Below are 17931 nucleotides of genomic sequence, written 5' to 3'. Positions count from 1 at the left end.
CTTAATAGATGAAGTTTTGCATAGAAACATACTTCCGGTAACGCCATCCAACGACGCTACAGAGCGTATAAGTCATAGGTGCCGGTGCCTGTGTACTGGGAATTTCCGTAAGAACGCGTAAAACTTTTACAAGGCATAGAGGATGCTCCACTGAACAATTTGTCGCAGGGAATCTCGGGTTGGAGAAGTCAGCTTAAGGCGATGATAGGAATAAATCACATTACAGTGTACTTTTTTATTTACATTAGTTACGGCTAATACCACCAGTGACACAATTAACGTACAATTTGTACTGTATCTTACAAAATGTGCTGAAACTCATGGCAATCAACCTCAATGCAAGCATAACATCGGCGAACAAGATCCTGACGTACCCTGACAAATATCCCTGGTATGTTGTGAATCACATCATAGGCTACAATTCTGGCAACTAATTCCATCTCCGTATCCACTGATGTCTCATACATAAGTGACTTTAGATATCCCCACAGGAAAGAATCATGGGCATTCAGATCAGATGACCTCCCAAGCCATGGAATACGACTTCCACTTCCAATCTAGCGACCAGGAAATATTGAGATGGTTGGGAACATACACACTGCAGTGAGGCGGTACACATTTATGCTGTTGATTCATAGTACGTTCTGTCATGGCACAATGTAAATACGGTACAACAGAGCTATCTTATGGACTAGTAGAGTAAACAAACCTGCATCATGACTTCCTAGCAATCAGGTTCGTCCTCCTTGTTTCCTTGCAGGTTCAAAAATGGTTCAAATGGCTCTGAGAACTATGGGACTTAACATCTGAGGACATCAGTCCCCTAGAACTTAGAGCTACTTAAACCTAACTAACCTAAGGACATCACACACATCCATGCTCGAGGCAGGATTCGAATCTACGCCTGTAGCGGTCGCGCGGTTCCAGACTGAAGCGCCACAACGGCCGGCTTCCTTGCAGGAAATAAAGAATGTATATGTAAACAAAAAGCACAGTTCGTGTAGTCTTGTCCGCATTTTACTTGTAAATAAGCTGGGAAACAGTAATGCTAGACAATGCGAGAGACAAGTTCACTTCCACATCTTCTTAAGCTGGCTTCTCCGACACCAGGTTCCCTACCTCAAAATGTTCAGTGGAGCATTCTCTACGTCCTGCTACATTTCTGCACGCTCTTACGGAAACACCTGGTTTGTATGTACTTATAATGGTTGATACCGTGATTATGTTAAAAAATTTCAAGCATGATGGAGAAGGATAAATGTATCAGTTGGAGGCAAGGATCCCGGTACCGGAAACGAACAGATCGGAAGTTACAAGAGAAAATCATTCTGGAACCTCTGACAGTGGAATACCTGTATCGATACTGTTGTTGGTAAGATTGTAGAGTAGGCAACTTTCAGAGTGGTACTGTGGACCAAAAGAAGAAAAAGTCTATTAAACGTGGGCTGCAAAATGCATCTCTTAAGAGTAGTAAGCACTTGTTCAATAGAGGAGATGTGTTTCATACTATCGAAGATTAACAAGTGCTCATAGCTCCTCAACTATGCATTTTAGACCCCATGTTTGCTGGACATCTTTTCTTGTCTTGGACCGTATTGCGAGCTCTGAAAGTTGAATACCTAAAACAGGCGCCGGCGACTGAAACTTTGACGCTCTGTGGCGTCGTTGTATGACGTTTCTACACATGAGGTCCTACGCAGAAATTGAACAGTTATGTCCCTCTACAACCTCTAGAAGTGTATAACGTTAATAGTGAACGGTGGCAGCTTCCAGTATGATTTCAGGCAATAGCGCTGCAGAAGGTACGTAAGTGAGAAAGCGATTTGCTTTCATTGCACCTCACAGTGTCTGCATGTCTAATTTAAACATTGGAATTTTAACGAAACCTCTTCCAAGTTTAGCCAACCAAACCCAGGTGCGTCCTTCCTTTCCCAGGTCTTGACAGAACACTCTCAAGATCACGACAAGGGCAAACAGGAGCGAAGAGACATGTAGCTCTTTTACTATAATAACGATGTTGTTGTTGTTGTGGTCTTCAGTCCTGAGACTGGTTTGATGCAGCTCTCCATGCTACTCTATCCTGTGCAAGCTTTTTCATCTCCCAGTACCTACTGCAACCTACATCCTTCTGAATCTGCTTAGTGTATTCATCTCTTGGTCTCCCTCTACGATTTTTACCCTCCACGCTGCCCTCCAATACTAAATTGGTGATCCCTTGATGCCTCAGAACATGTCCTACCAACCGATCCCTTCTTCTGGTCAAGTTGTGCCACAAACTTCTCTTCTCCCCAATCCTATTCAATACTTCCTCATTAGTTATGTGATCTACCCATCTAATCTTCAGCATTCTTCTGTAGCACCACATTTCGAAAGCTTCTATTCTCTTCTTGTCCAAACTATTTATCGTCCATGTTTCACTTCCATACATGGCTACACTCCATACGAATACTTTCAGAAATGACTTCCTGACACTTAAATCAATACTGGATGTTAACAAATTTCTCTTCTTCAGAAACGCTTTCCTTGCCATTGCCAGCCTACATTTTATATCCTCTCTACTTCGACCATCATCAGTTATTTTGCTCCCCAAATAGCAAAACTCCTTTACTACTTTAAGTGCCTCATTTCCTAATCTAATTCCCTCAGCATCACCCGACTTAATTAGACTACATTCCATTATCCTTGTTTTGCTTTTGTTGATGTTCATCTTATATCCTCCTTTCAAGACACTGTCCATTCCATTCAACTGCTCTTCCAAGTCCTTTGCTGTCTCTGACAGAATTACAATGTCATCGGCGAACCTCAAAGTTTTTATTTCTTCTCCATGAATTTTAACACCTACTCCGAATTTTTCTTTTGTTTCCTTTACTGCTTGCTCAATATACAGATTGAACAACATCGGGGAGAGGCTACAACCCTGTCTTACTCCCTTCCCAACCACTGCTTCCCTTTCATGTCCCTCGACTCTTATAATTGCCATCTGGTTTCTGTACAAATTGTAAATAGCCTTTCGCTCCCTGTATTTTACCCCTGCCACCTTTAGAATTTTAAAGAGAGTATTCCAGTCAACATTGTCAAAAGCTTTCTCTAAGTCTACAAATGCTAGAAACGTAGGTTTGCCTTTCCTTAATCTTTCTTCTAAGATAAGTCGTAATGTCAGTATTGCCTCACGTGTTCCAGTGTTTCTACGGAATCCAAACTGATCTTCCCCGAGGTTGGCTTCTACTAGTTTTTCCATTCGTCTGTAAAGAATTCGTGTTAATATTTTGCAGCTGTGACTTATTAAGCTGATAGTTCGGTAATTTTCACATCTGTCAACACCTGCTTTCTTTGGGATTGGAATTATTATATTCTTCTTGAAGTCTGAGGGTATTTCGCCTGTTTCATACATCTTGCTCACCAGATGGTAGAGTTTTGTCAGGACTGGCTCTCCCACAGCCGTCAGTAGTTCCAATGGAATATTGTCTACTCCGGAGGCCTTGTTTCGACTCAGGTCTTTCAGTGCTCTGTCAAACTCTTCACGCAGTATCATATCTCCCATTTCATCTTCATCTACATCCTCTTCCATTTCCATAATATTGTCCTCAAGTACATCGCCCTTGTATAGACCCTCTATATACTCCTTCCACCTTTCTGCTTTCCCTTCTTTGCTTAGAACTGGGTTTCCATCTGAGCTCTTGATATTCATACAAGTCGTTCTCTTATCTCCAAAGGTCTCTTTAATTTTCCTATAGGCGGTATCTATCTTACCCCTAGTGAGATAGGCCTCTACATCCTTACATTTGTCCTCTAGCCATCCCTGCTTAGCCATTTTGCACTTCCTGTCGATCTCATTTTTGAGACGTTTGTATTCCTTTTTGCCTGTTTCACTTACTGCATTTTTATATTTTCTCCTTTCATCAAGTAAATTCAATATTTCTTCTGTTACCCAAGGATTTCTACTAGCCCTCGTCTTTTTACCTACTTGATCCTCTGCTGCCTTCACTACTTCATCCCTCAAAGCTACCCATTCTTCTTCTACTGTATTTATTTCCCCCATTCCTGTCAATTGCTCCCTTATGCTCTCCCTGAATCTCTGTACAACCTCTGGTTCTTTTAGTTTATCCAGGTCCCATCTCCTTAAATTCCCACCTTTTTGCAGTTTCTTCAGTTTTAACCTACAGGTCATAACCAACAGATTGTGGTCAGAGTCCACATCTGCCCCTGGAAATGTCTTACAATTTAAAACCTGGTTCCTAAATCTCTGTCTTACCATTATATAATCTATCTGATACCTTTTAGTATCTCCAGGGTTCTTCCATGTATACAACCTTCTTTCATGATTCTTAAACCAAGTGTTAGTTATGATTATGTTGTGCTCTGTGCAAAATTCGACCAGGCGGCTTCCTCTTTCATTTCTGTCCCCCAATCCATATTCACCTACTATGTTTCCTTCTCTCCCATTTCCTACACTCGAATTCCAGTCACCCATGACTATTAAATTTTCGTCTCCCTTCACAATCTGAATAATTTCTTTTATTTCATCATACATTTCTTCAATTTCTTCGTCATCTGCAGAGCTAGTTGGCATATAAACTTGTACTACTGTAGTAGGCGTGGGCTTCGTATCTATCTTGGCCACAATAATGCGTTCACTATGCTGTTTGTAGTAGCTTACCCGCATTCCTATTTTCCTATTCATTATTAAACCTACTCCTGCATTACCCCTATTTGATTTTGTGTTTATAACCCTGTAGTCACCTGACCAGAAGTCTTGTTCCTCCTGCCACCGAACTTCACTAATTCCCACTATATCTAACTTCAACCTATCCATTTCCCTTTTTAAATTTTCTAACCTACCTGCCCGATTAAGGGATCTGACATTCCACGCTCCGATCCGTAGAACGCCAATTTTCTTTTTCCTGATAACGACATCCTCTTGAGTAGTCCCCGCCCGGAGATCCGAATGGGGGACTATTTTACCTCCGGAATATTTTACCCAAGAGGACGCCATCATCATGTAATCATACAGTAAAGCTGCATGCCCTCGGGAAAAATTACGGCTGTAGTTTCCCCTTGCTTTCAGCCGTTCGCAGTACCAGCACAGCAAGGCCGTTTTGGTTATTGTTACAAGGCCAGATCAGTCAATCATCCAGACTGTTGCCCTTGCAACTACTGAAAAGGCTGCTGCCCCTCTTCAGGAACCACATGTTTGTCTGGCCTCTCAACAGATACCCCTCCGTTGTGGTTGCACCTACGGTACGGCTATCTGTATCGCTGAGGCACGCAAGCCTCCCCACCAACGGCAAGGTCCATGGTTCATATATAATTAATTGTGCGATACACAGTAACCAGACCCAGTCATTCGTTTGCTATGCATCTAAGAAACTATACATGTTGAAACTTTCTGGCGGATTAAAACTGTGTGCCGCGAAACTCGAACTCGGGACCTTTGCCTTTCAAGGGCAAGTGCTCTACTAACTGAGCTACCCAAGCACGACTCACGCCCCGTCCTCACAGCTTTAATTCTGCCAGTACCTCGTCTTCCTACATTCCAAACTTTACAGAAGCTCTCCTGCGAACCTTGCAGAACTAGCACTTCTGAAAGAAAGGATATTGCGGAGACATAGCTTAGCCATAGCCTAGGGAATGTTTCCGCGATATCCTTTCTTTCAGGAGTACTAGTTCTGCAAGGTTCGCAGGAGAGCTTCTGTAAAGTTTGAAGTGTAGGAGACGAGATACTGGCAGAAGTACAGCCGAGTTCGAGTCTCGGTCCAGCACACAGATTTAATCTGCCAGGAAGTTTCATATCAGCGCACACTCCGCTGCAGAATGAAAATCTCATTCACTAAACATGTTGTCTGTGAAATAATTTAAACTACACCTTTCCCGTTTCATTTTATTTCTCTGTATTATTTAGCCTCTACAAACTGAAAAATGAATGTTATTGCCCATAATTAAGATGCTTAGATATTTATATATTTGTAAATAGTTGTACTTCTCCAGCCTCCTGTGACCAAGGGAGAATGGAGCGGTGTTCGAGACGCACTCCAGCCTGGATCGGCGTGTCCACAGCCAGCCAATGGTGCAGCATTCGGCAGCGAGGACTGTCTGTACCTTAATGTTCACAGCCCGTCGGTACGCATCCTTCAATAAAACTTACTTCTCCGTCTGTCGGGGAAGCTCGAAAATTGTTAATCGTACAGCTAAAGTAGACTGAGTGCCACTATACAGTCTAATTTTGTAACTCGATTTCCGATTTTGCAGTTAACTTCGTCGAATGGGACTCTAAAAGCTGTCATTGTTTGGATACATGGCGGGTGTTTTCTAAGAGGAAGAAGTGACACTTGGACACCACACTTCTTTGTGGATAACGACGTAGTATTTGTCAGCGTAAATTACCGGCTCGGATTACTGGGTAAGGAATAAAAGCTTTATGTTGAAGAAGTAACTTTCATAAAATTATATCATATGAATGCACCACCAACTTCTACTATTGAAATTAAAAGGGTCATACATTCTTTCAAGAATAAAAGTTCTTCTGGTTTTGACTGTGTTTCCAATAGGGTACTAAGATTTGTTCCCATACAGTAAGTCTGATATTGTCCGAAATATGTAATGCATCACTAACTCAAGGCATTTTTTCAGAGAGAAAAAAATATTCCGTTGTTAAACCCCTCATTAAGAAAGGTGATAGACATCACTAACTACCGACCTATCTCACTGCTGGGATCGTTTTCCAAAATTTTTGAGAAGGTGATGTATTCTAGAATAGTATCTCACCTTGGCAAAAATAATATCCACAGCAAATCACAGTTTGGGTTTCAGAAGGGGTACTCTACTGAGAATGCCATTTACAAGTTCACACAACAGATATTACAAGTATTAAACAACAAAATAGCATGGTAAGTATTTTCTGTAACCTATCCAAGGCATTTCATTGTGTGAATCATAGTATACTCCAAGATACGTTGAAGTTTTATGGGATTGGTGGTATAGCCAACCAATGAATCATGTCGTATCTAACCAAAAGAAAGCAGAAAGTTGTACTTAGTAGTAATTCAACCAACAGAATCCAGGGACATAATTCTGACTGGTGAGAAACCACTTTTGGTGTTTCCCAAGGCAGAGTTTTAGGTCCACTATTATTTCTCATATATGTAAGAGATCTACCATCTAATGTAGAAAAAGCAGAATTGTAATAACTCCCAGGATACAAACAGAAATGGAAGAAATGGTGAACAAAGTTCTCAGAAGTATCGTTGACTGGTTATTGCGAATGGGCTCACCCTGAATTTCACAAACACACATCATATTCATTCCTGCACCTTTAGGGGTACTGCACCAGTGATAAATGTAACACATGATGATGAAATAATACAGAGGGTGAAAACTTCAAAGATTATTGCTGAGAATTTAAATTGGAAAAAACACATGTTGGAACTCCTAAAGCAACTAAGTTCAGCCACATTTGCACTTAGAATCATAGCAAATTTTGGGGAGAGAGAAATCAGTAAGTTGACATATTTTGCTTATTTTCACACAGTAATGTTATATGGAAAAATGTTCTGGTGTAACTCATCTTTAAGAAAGAATGTCTTCATTGCCCAAAAAGGTGCTGTAAAAATAATATGTGGTGTTAACTCGCGATCATCTTGTAGACATCGGTTTAAATAGTTGAACATTGTGTCTACTGCTTCACAGTATATTTATTCCCTCATGAAGTTTGTTATAAATAATCCACTACAGTTCTAAAGGAACAATGAGGTACATAATTACAATACTACAAGAAAAAATGACCTTCATTATGCCACACTAAGGTTGTCTTTAGCATAGAAAGGGGTGCACAACGCTGCATCAAAATTTTTTGACCGCTTACCCAGTGATATAAAATGTCTAACAGACAGCAAGGTAAAATTTGAAAATGAATTGAAACAGTTTCTCCTTGACAACTCCTTCTATTCCGTAGAAGAATTTCAATGTTTGTAATGTGTAAAAGCTGGTGGGTAGGAATTGCTAACTCAGTTTGTATATCTTGTTTTCATTTCGGGAGAAAAAATATATCGTGATGTTTGTAGTACAAATAGATGTACCGATTAATTTGCAAGATGAATGTAAAATGACTCGTTCCACATCATGACGATTTATCGTGCAAAATGATCCACGGAACATGAAAGGAACTGACTAACTAACTAACTTATTGACAGAAAGACAGATTCATTCAGTTTCTTATTCCTTAGTGAACCTGGTACATTTATAACAAAAACAGTCTACAATACGTTAATTATATGACCTTTAAGACGATTGTAATTAGTAAATGTTTAGAAAAGACGGTATCCTTCCTCTCCAGAAACACACACTATCCTCTTGATATAAGTATTTACAAATGATTCATTAGATAAGTTCGGTAACTTCTAGAGAAAATGTATAAATGCAACGCTACACCTCAAAATAATAACTACCAGCGTTGTTGTTTATCTTTCTTAGTATCATTGGATAAAAGAAATTCTGGTCACAAGTCTGGTTGTTGCTATGATTCACGACGTTATTTCTAATTCCCAAAGACACGGTGGGTGATGATTCTTGATATCTACGCACAAAATATTTTCTTTCATAGCAGTTGAAGCAATGTTCACTGAAGTCATCCACACTGCGCAACACAGTTAAAGGTTCACTCTTTGGAAACCACTTAATTGTCTCCTATCATCACTAACAAATATGAAATGAGCTAAAAGGTGCTTAAAACCTTTCTCTGTCTCGGTGCAAAAGCGTGGCGGCCTGAACAATACTTTCGGGCTCAGCGACGCTTCAAACAGCACAGTGTCGACACATGCGGAAAACGTCACAGCTCGGAAGTTCGTGTGAAGTGTAAAGTGGGTTAAAGAAGTCGCAGTTCTGTCCAACCCCACCACGGACGTGTCAGACGATGGGAAGTTCGTGACAGCCCCTCTTACCAACATTTCACACATTCTCTTGATGCCTCCGCGTTGGTCAGAGCCGCGTCGCTCAGTGATGAAACCGCGCAGTTTCTTATGGGTGGCCGAGCAAAACATATCAGGCAAGCCGCGGCTCAGAATCGACGATAAAACGAGACGGGGGTTGGCATAAAAGGTGTCAATGAAATCATCACTTCCACTGGGTCTTTGGTTCCCAGACATTTCGCTGTCGAAAACTACAGTTCGCAGTGCAATGAGCGACAGGACGAAGTTCTCAACAACCTTTGGCTGTGCAGACGCTCCCCCAGGACGATTCAACCCTTTTCTAAGGGCATCGTGGGCCTGCAACCCCATTAAACGTGATCTGACGTCTTTGGAGTGTAGCGCGATCGCAATTTAGCGATCGTTTAAACTCGTTCAAGGAGATTTGAACTTGATCCGAAGCAGCAAAGTGTCTTTATGCTGTTACAGTGCTGTTTCGTGCCCAGCTGTAGAATGATCTCGGGATGGTGGAGAGGGGGGCGAGAGAGACACGTGCGTGAATAAAACATCAAAGAGATCCCCTACTGCAGCGACGTAGAACCAATCCAGTGAGGTACGCCAAGGAATCTGTGTATGAATGGCTGCGTACGCCCCGAGAGTGTTGCCGAATGGTCTTGGAGAGACCCTTATCCGTTTTATTCAGGCATGTGTCTATGTCACCCGTGGCCACCCCTCTCTCTCTCTCTCCCGCCTCCCCCCCCCCCCCCCCCTCACCACTTTATCACGTCACAGGAGTGCGATAAAAGGAGCTCCGAAAAATAAATAACACCCTTTGCTGCTTTGGATTCCGTTCAAAATTCGTTTAGTGGTTTTGAACGGTCTTTAGTAGCAAAAATTGTGGTTGCGTTACATTCCGCGTTATTGTAGTAAGAGAGCTACCTGTCTGTTTGCTTGTAGTTGCTGTCGCGCTCTTGAGAGCGATGTGTAAAGCTTGGGAAAGGGTGGACATGCCTACATGTGGCTGGGAAAACTTGGCAGAGGCTTCGTTAACATTCCAACGTCTAAAATAGACGTGCTGGCACTTTAAGGTGCAATGAGAGCACATTCCCTTGTCGCTTACGTACCTTCTGCAGCACTGTTGCCTGAAAGGATACTAGGGGCTGCCTATGTTCACTACGCGAGATAAAGTATGAAGCCTGAGAGCAGATGGAAGTCTGTTAGGATTATTATCTTTATATACCAACATGAAATGTATCATAGTCCTAGGGCGAAGAAGGTCACGTGCAATGTGGTTACAGGCCCACGAAACCCTTATACAGGGTGAAAAGTATTTAAACCGACAAACTCCGGGAGGTTGTAGGGAACATCAAAACAAATATTTTTCCCTAATGTCATTTTTTTCCTATGAAATGTATTTTAACTGGTAGAGGAAGATTTCTCTAGCGGCAAATTAATTAAACCAACAAACACTTTTCCATTTTTTTATGACCAAGAGACAACACATTAATACAACCCATTTTCAGTTACAGTAGATTTTCAAAAATGCCTCCATTGACACGTAAACAAAGATTACACCGTCGGCTCATGTTCTGTCCGACATTGGCAAAAACCCCAGAAGTACCTGAATTGTTTCTGCTGCTGCTCCTATCCGGGCAACCAGATCCTCTTCTGATCCAACAGGAGTTGCATAAACAAGGTTGCGCATCTCTCCCCACACAAAAAAAGTCCAGAGGGGACATATCTGGGGATCGAGCAGGCCATGGTACAGGACCACTTCTGCCAATCTACATTTCTGGGAACCGTCAGTCCAGGAATCGACGCACACGACGACTGAAATGAGCCGGCGCCCCGTCATGTTGGAACAACATGCATTGTCCTGTAGGGAGCGGGACGTCTTCCAGCAATTCTGGCAATGCTCTGGCAAGAAAATTGTAATAGTGCCTGCCATTTAATGGCCTAGGTAGCAGATACGGACCAATTAAACAGTCCCGAACAACACCGACCCACACATTAACGAAGAACAGCACTTGATGAGCGCTAGTAACTGTGGCATGTGGGTTATCCTCACTCCAAACATGCGAATTGTGCATGTTGAAGACTCCATCACGCCCGAACGTTGCTTCACCGGTAAAGAACACAGAGGATGGAAATGAAGGATGCATTTCACACTGTTCCAGGTACCACTGCGAAAACTTTGCTCTGGGTGGATAATCAACTGGTTCCAGGTTGTAAACACGCTGTAAGTGAAATGGACGTAATAATTGGTCTCCAAGGACTGTTCTTACATTCGTCTGATTCGACCCCATGTTACGTGCAATTGCACGAATGCTGATTGAAGGATTCCCCTCCACATGCTGCAAGACAGCTTCGTCAAATTGCAGCGTTCTTACCGTCCGACGGTGTCCCTGTCCAGCTAATCTGCTAAATGACCAGGTCTCACGCAGACGTTGGTACACAGCAGCAAAGGTCGTATGATGCGGGATACGGCAATTAGGATTTGTTGTTGATAAACCCGCTGTGCAGCTCGTCCGTTGTGGTGCGCTACGTAGTACGCACCAACCATATCAGTGTACTCACTCCAGGTGTATCGCTACATTAGTAAACAGAGACAATGCACTACTACACTGGTGGACAGCGGTTGCCTACAACTGAAGAGCGTAATACGCCCTCTAACAACTGAAGATCATAATACGACCTATAACAACTGAAGAGCGTAATACGGCCTCCACCTGTTTAAATAATCCTCATAGGAAAAAATGACATTAGGGAAAAATATTTGTTTTGATGTCCCCTACAAACTGCCATAGTTTGTCGGTTTAAATACATTTCACACTGTAGAAATTATTATTCCTCCGGTGGTTTTAGCGTTGTCTAAGGTTGTCAATAACGTCGTTATGTTGTTCTTCGCACTGCGAACTGTTGTTTTCGACCGCTAAATGTGTGGATTCAATAACCCAAATGCAGAAGTGGTTTAATTATCTCCTTGTATGCCACCTTTTGAAGCACTTTCGTGGTGATCCTTAGCGGCGATATACTTGAAAGTTTTCCTCGGCCATCCATAAGGACATCGCGCATTTTAAAGCCTGGAAGTCGCTGTTTTGACCTTCATCTCAGAGGCACCAATAGAAGCGGTGAGATGTGCATAAGAGGGGGTACGACGACCTCCCCATCGTGTTACACATCTGTGATGCCATTGAGCAGAATTGTGGTGAAATTTGGTGCCAGTGTGACATTATTAATGCTCCTTGCGCTTCACATGAACTTCTGAGCTCTGACCTTTATTTCGCATGTGTTGGAACCTTGCTGTTTGAAGCGCCGATGAGCCATAGGGTGACGTACAGGGTGCCACGCTTTTGCACCGTAACAGAGGAAGCCTGTAGGCACCTTTGAGTCACATGTCAAACTTTTGCTTGGCTATAGGGATTCGAAAAAGTTACCCTTTAATTGTGTTCCACAATGCATTTGTCCTACATCCTCTCTGTTTTTCTTGGTCTTTCGTGAATCCGAAAATTGTTTCTACTGTTCAACACGCAATACTCATTTAATCTGACACTCCTGTTTTCCCTACAAAAGTCCTTAAGTCCTTCAAACCGTATGACATCATCCAGGCTTAAAAAACGACCCAATGACGTCACCTAGTTCTTGCTCCTGTGTCCGAATCTGGACTCTCTCTGCTGAGCATGCTCCCAGGAAATGCGCTCCATTCCATCCTCCTCTTTTCCAGACAACCACATCCTTCTGCTGCTTCGTAATGTTCGTCTACAACTGAAAACACATTTCCGTCCAGCAAGAAAATATATGGAAGTATCTTTCCAGCGTTTCATCATACCTATTTCTCCTAAACACCTAAATCCAGTCTCGAATAATCGACAACCATTTGAGAATCTAGACAAACTACATCAATAACTTTATCGGTAATTATGAGATATACGGTTATCATTATGTATATTAAGTGAGAGAATTTTTATACTCTTTTATAGCGTACTTTTACGATCGTCTGCTGGAGCTGCTTCTTAGAAACTCAGTAGTAAGTAGTTTCATAGCTTTTGCTTTATGTACTAATAATTAGTGAAAATCGTCATAATCATAATTTCGTATTTTTTATGCCTTAGTAGGTTTTAGTAATGATAAAAGCAATTCAGTATTGCGAAATAAAAGTCAATCATTAATTTGTTTCAGAAATTCTGACACTTGTTTAGAATAAATGTAACTTCGAAATAAAAGTCAATCATTAATTTGTTTCAGAAATTCTGACACTTGTTTAGAATAAATGTAACTTCAGGTATCTGTCTCACTACGATTGTTTTTATACACCTGAATTATTGCAGGTTTCTTGAGCACTGGCGACGACGTCGTTCCCGGAAACATGGGTCTTAAGGACCAAACAGAGGCGCTCCGCTGGGTGCAGAGGAACATCGAGGTCTTTGGTGGCGACCCGGAGCGAGTCACCCTTCTCGGCCACAGTGCTGGAGCTGCATCCGCTCACTATCACATTCTGTCTCCCCTAAGCAACGGTAATCAGCATAATATACTGAGTAATATTATTTCTTTAACTGCTAAAAGTTGCTTAATCTGTAAACGCTTTCAACGTCTCTTTAATCGAACGACAACTACAATCGGCTTCTCCGTAATTAACCAGGACATAGAATCCAGTCTAGAAATGGAAAATATATGCAAGTTAATCGTTTTCTAAGGCCACTGTAATAAAAGGATATACTTTTATGATATTTCACTATATGATTTAACAATGTACTTCATGATGCAGATATAGGTGAAGCCGTTCTCATTATCTTATCGTGCTCTACATTAAGTGAACATGAAATCCGAAAATTGTCATTACGAAACGATGATTATTAATTCTCAGGAAAAAGATTGGAATCATTACTGGCGTGTTTAACCAGCAAGTGTCCTACTTAATTCGATGAAATCGTCTTTCCTTTATCATTTAGTACACGTTAGAGAGATCATGACCCTTCAGTACTTTCTTTTAACCAGAGAGAAAAGACGTTTTAATTTCACACTGTGGGCATACGATTAGTGAAACTGAGCAGTTCGAATTTCTAGGTGTTCAGATAGACAGTAAACTGTTGTGGAAAGCCCACGTTCAGGACCTTGTTCAAAGACTTAATGCTGTCATTTTTACTATTTGAATAGTATCTGAAGTGAGTGATCGCTCGACATGAAAATTAGTCTACTTTGCTTATTTTCATTCGCTTATGTCTTATGGTATTATATTGTGGGGTAACTCTTCCCATTCGAAAAGGATATTTTGGCTCAGAAACGGGCGGTTCGGGCAGTAAGCTGTTTAAGTTCACGAATCCCTTGTCGAAGTTTGTTCACGAGTCTGGGTATTTTGACATTGGCCTCTCAATATATATATATATATATATATATATATATATATATATATATATATATATATATATATATATTATTATTTTGAGCTTTTCCTCATTACAGAGGCTTATCTCCAACATAATAATTTACCTGGAAATGACAATACAAACAATAAACGTTCTTAAACTATACTCTCAAAATATTTCTCCAGGTGTTTCGATCTTGCGTGTCCTCTTCCTCTGCGCCCATTCTCCTCATTGTGTGCTGTACATTTTGGAGCCAGGTGGTCACAGGTCGTCCTCTTCTTCTTCTCCCCTCCGGTTCCCACTCCAGTATCAATTTTGGTATTCTGGCTTCCTCCATTCGTCGTACATGCCCGTACCACTGTAATTTCTTCCTATCCATTACGTCATATATTCTTTCTTTTATTTCCATTCTCCTTATTACTTCGGTGTTCCTTATCTTTTCTTTCCTGGAGATTCTTGCCGATCTTCTCCAAAAGTCCATCTCTAGAGCTTGTAATTTTTTAATGTGCTTCATGTTAATTGTCCAGGTCTCCGTTCCATACAGAACCACACTCTCTAATATGGATTTGTATATTAATTTTTTAGTTCTGCTCATTACATTCCTGCTCCATAAGACTGAGTTAAGCATCCCAATGACCCTCCGTCCGCTACTAATTCTTTTATTGATTTCTGAGTCTGATTTTCCCTCGATTTCTAAAATGGATGCCAAATAACAGAAAGTGTTTATCTTTTTGATTTTCTTTCCTTCAATGTAAAGCTCATCTGAATCATTAGTCAAGTATTCTGTTTTTTGGTAATTAATCTTCAAACCCCAAGTTTTGTATGCTACTGCTAGTTGATTGCACATATAGTTAGCATCCTCCCCATCTTGTGCTACGACTACTTGATCATCAGGAAATAATAAATGATGTAGGTAAACTCCATCTCTTATTTCTAATCCCATACTATTACATTTACGAGACCATGTTCTAAGGCTAATATCTATATAGATTTTAAATAATGATGGTGACATGGGACAGCCCTGTAAAAGGCCTTTGCTTGTTCTAAATTTCTGTGAAAGTTTATTACCAACTTTCACTTGGCAAATGTTATCTTTATACATCTGTTGTATTATTTTAATCAAGGAAGGGTTTATGTTTGCCATATGTAGTGCTCTCCAAAGTAATTTTCTTGGAACAGTATCATACGCTTTTTCTAGATCTATGAAAATTAATCCTATACTTTTTGATTTTTCCCTATGTTTTTCCAAAATCTGTCGTAATGTGAAAATATGGTCTACACATGATCTCCCAGCCGTGAATCCACATTGTTCTTCTTGGGTTCTAAAATTTTTTTCCAGTTTGTTTTTAATTACTTTCGCAAAAATTCTCATTAATGTGTTTGTAACACAAATTCCTCGATAGTTTGAACAAATTTTGCGATCCCCTTTCTTAAATATTGTATTAATGTAACCTAGCTTCATTTCGTTGGGTATTGAATCTCCATGTGTCATTTTGTTGAAGAGCTGTGTTACCAGTTTCACAATTTTGTCACCACCATATTTCAGACACTCCAGATTGATATTGCCTGGTCCCGGTGATTTACCATTCTTTCCTGTTCTCAACGCCTGAAGTACTTCACTTTCTAAAATATGGATCTCATCATCTTCATGTCCTTTATCTTCCCCTGTTCCTTCTTCTAGATATTCTTCTCTGTCCTCATTTAATAATTTTTGGAAATACTCTTCCCATTCCTTTTGTAACAGCCCTGTATATATATATATATATCAATTACTAATCTCCAACTTATATATATATATATATATATATATATATATATATATATATATATATATATATACATATACATATACATATATATATATATACAGGGCTATTACAAATGATTGAAGTGATTTCATAAATTCACTGTAGCTCCATTCATTCACATATGGTCACGACACACTACAGATACGTAGAAAAACTCATAAAGTTTTGTTCGGCTGAAGCCGCACTTCATGTTTCTGCCGCCAGAGCGCTCGAGAGCGCAGTGAGACAAAATGGCGACAGGAGCCGAAAAAGCGTATGTCGTGCTTGAAATGCACTCACATCAGTCAGTCATAACAGTGCAACGACACTTCAGGACGAAGTTCAACAAGGATCCACCAACTGCTAACTCCATTCGGCGATGGTATGCGCAGTTTAAAGCTTCTGGATGCCTCTGTAAGGGGAAATCACCGGGTCGGCCTGCAGTGAATGAAGAAACGCTTGAACGCGTGCGGGCAAGTTTCACGCGTAGCCCGCGGAAGTCGACGAATAAAGCAAGCAGGGAGCTAAACGTACCACAGCCGACAGTTTGGAAAATCTTACGGAAAAGGCTAAAGCAGAAGCCTTACCGTTTACAATTGCTACAAGCCCTGACACCCGATGACAAAGTCAAACGCTTTGAATTTTCGGCGCGGTTGCAACAGCTCATGGAAGAGGATGGGTTCAGTGCGAAACTTGTTTTCAGTGATGAAGCAACATTTTTTCTTAATGGTGAAGTGAACAGACACAATGTGAGAGTCTGGGCGGTAGAGAATCCTCACGCATTCGTGCAGCAAATTCGCAATTCACCAAAAGTTAACGTGTTTTGTGCAATCTCACGGTTTAAAGTTTACGGCCCCTTTTTCTTCTGCGAAAAAAACGTTACAGGACACGTGTATCTGGACATGCTGGAAAATTGGCTCATGCCACAACTGGAGACCGACAGCGCCGACTTCATCTTTCAACAGGATGGTGCTCCACCGCACTTCCATCATGATGTTCGGCATTTCTTACACAGGAGATTGGAAAACCGATGGATCGGTCGTGGTGGAGATCATGATCAGCAATTCATGTCATGGCCTCCACGCTCTCCCGACTTAACCCCATGCGATTTCTTTCTGTGGGGTTATGTGAAAGATTGAGTGTTTAAACCTCCTGTACCAAGAAACGTGCCAGAACTGCGAACTCGCATCAACGATGCTTTCGAACTCATTGATGGGGACATGCTGCGCCGAGTGTGGGAGGAACTTGATTATCGGCTTCATGTCTGCCGAATCACTAAAGGGACACATATCGAACATTTGTGAATGCCTAAAAAACCTTTTTGAGTTTTTGTATGTGTGTGCAAAACATTGTGAAAATATCTCAAATAATAAAGTTGTTGTAGAGCTGTGAAATCGCTTCAATCATTTGTAATAACCCTGTATATATACTTTACCGTATTTTTCTTTGTCATTTCTTGTTAACAATATTAGCTTGTTTCCAAGAATATGCAGATTTCATTCAGTTAATACTCGGCAGAAATCAAACCTGTATTTGGATCGGACTTCCTTAGCTGTTGTGCAGAAAGGTATGCAGTATACTGCTGCATCCATTTTCGATAAGCTACCAGTAGAATTCAAAAATCTTAGCAGCAATCCACGCGCTTTCATATCGAAACTGAAGAGTTTCCTCATGGGTCACTGCTTCTATTCTGTCGAGGAGTTCTTTGAAAAATTAAGATGATTCTTGTTGTATTGTTAACTGCATTTACTTAAACTTATGGCTCGACTTTTTTCGGGTTCATAAAAATTTTATTTTTAGCGGTTATTACTCTTATGTTGTAATTTCATGTACTGACACATTCCATGACCTTGGAGACTTTTCTCCTCAATTTGGTCCTACGGA

At 40.9% G+C, this 17931-nt stretch overlaps 1 protein-coding gene across 3 annotated transcripts in view; it reads left to right on the top strand.

Moving 5' to 3' along the window:
• LOC126457325 (esterase FE4-like) overlaps positions 1–17931 on the top strand; it is a 112316-nt gene that overhangs the window by 38487 nt on the left and 55898 nt on the right. For all 3 annotated transcript variants that reach the window (XM_050093521.1, XM_050093523.1, XM_050093522.1), the window contains exons 4-6: positions 5986–6117; positions 6247–6397; positions 13226–13411. In XM_050093521.1, the coding sequence (XP_049949478.1) occupies positions 5986–6117; positions 6247–6397; positions 13226–13411 (469 nt within the window). The remainder of the gene's footprint in view (positions 1–5985; positions 6118–6246; positions 6398–13225; positions 13412–17931) is intronic.

This window comes from Schistocerca serialis, chromosome 2 (genome assembly GCF_023864345.2).
Source record: "Schistocerca serialis cubense isolate TAMUIC-IGC-003099 chromosome 2, iqSchSeri2.2, whole genome shotgun sequence".
Lineage (NCBI taxonomy): Eukaryota > Metazoa > Arthropoda > Insecta > Orthoptera > Acrididae > Schistocerca > Schistocerca serialis.
This window is presented reverse-complemented; position numbering and strand designations above follow the sequence as displayed.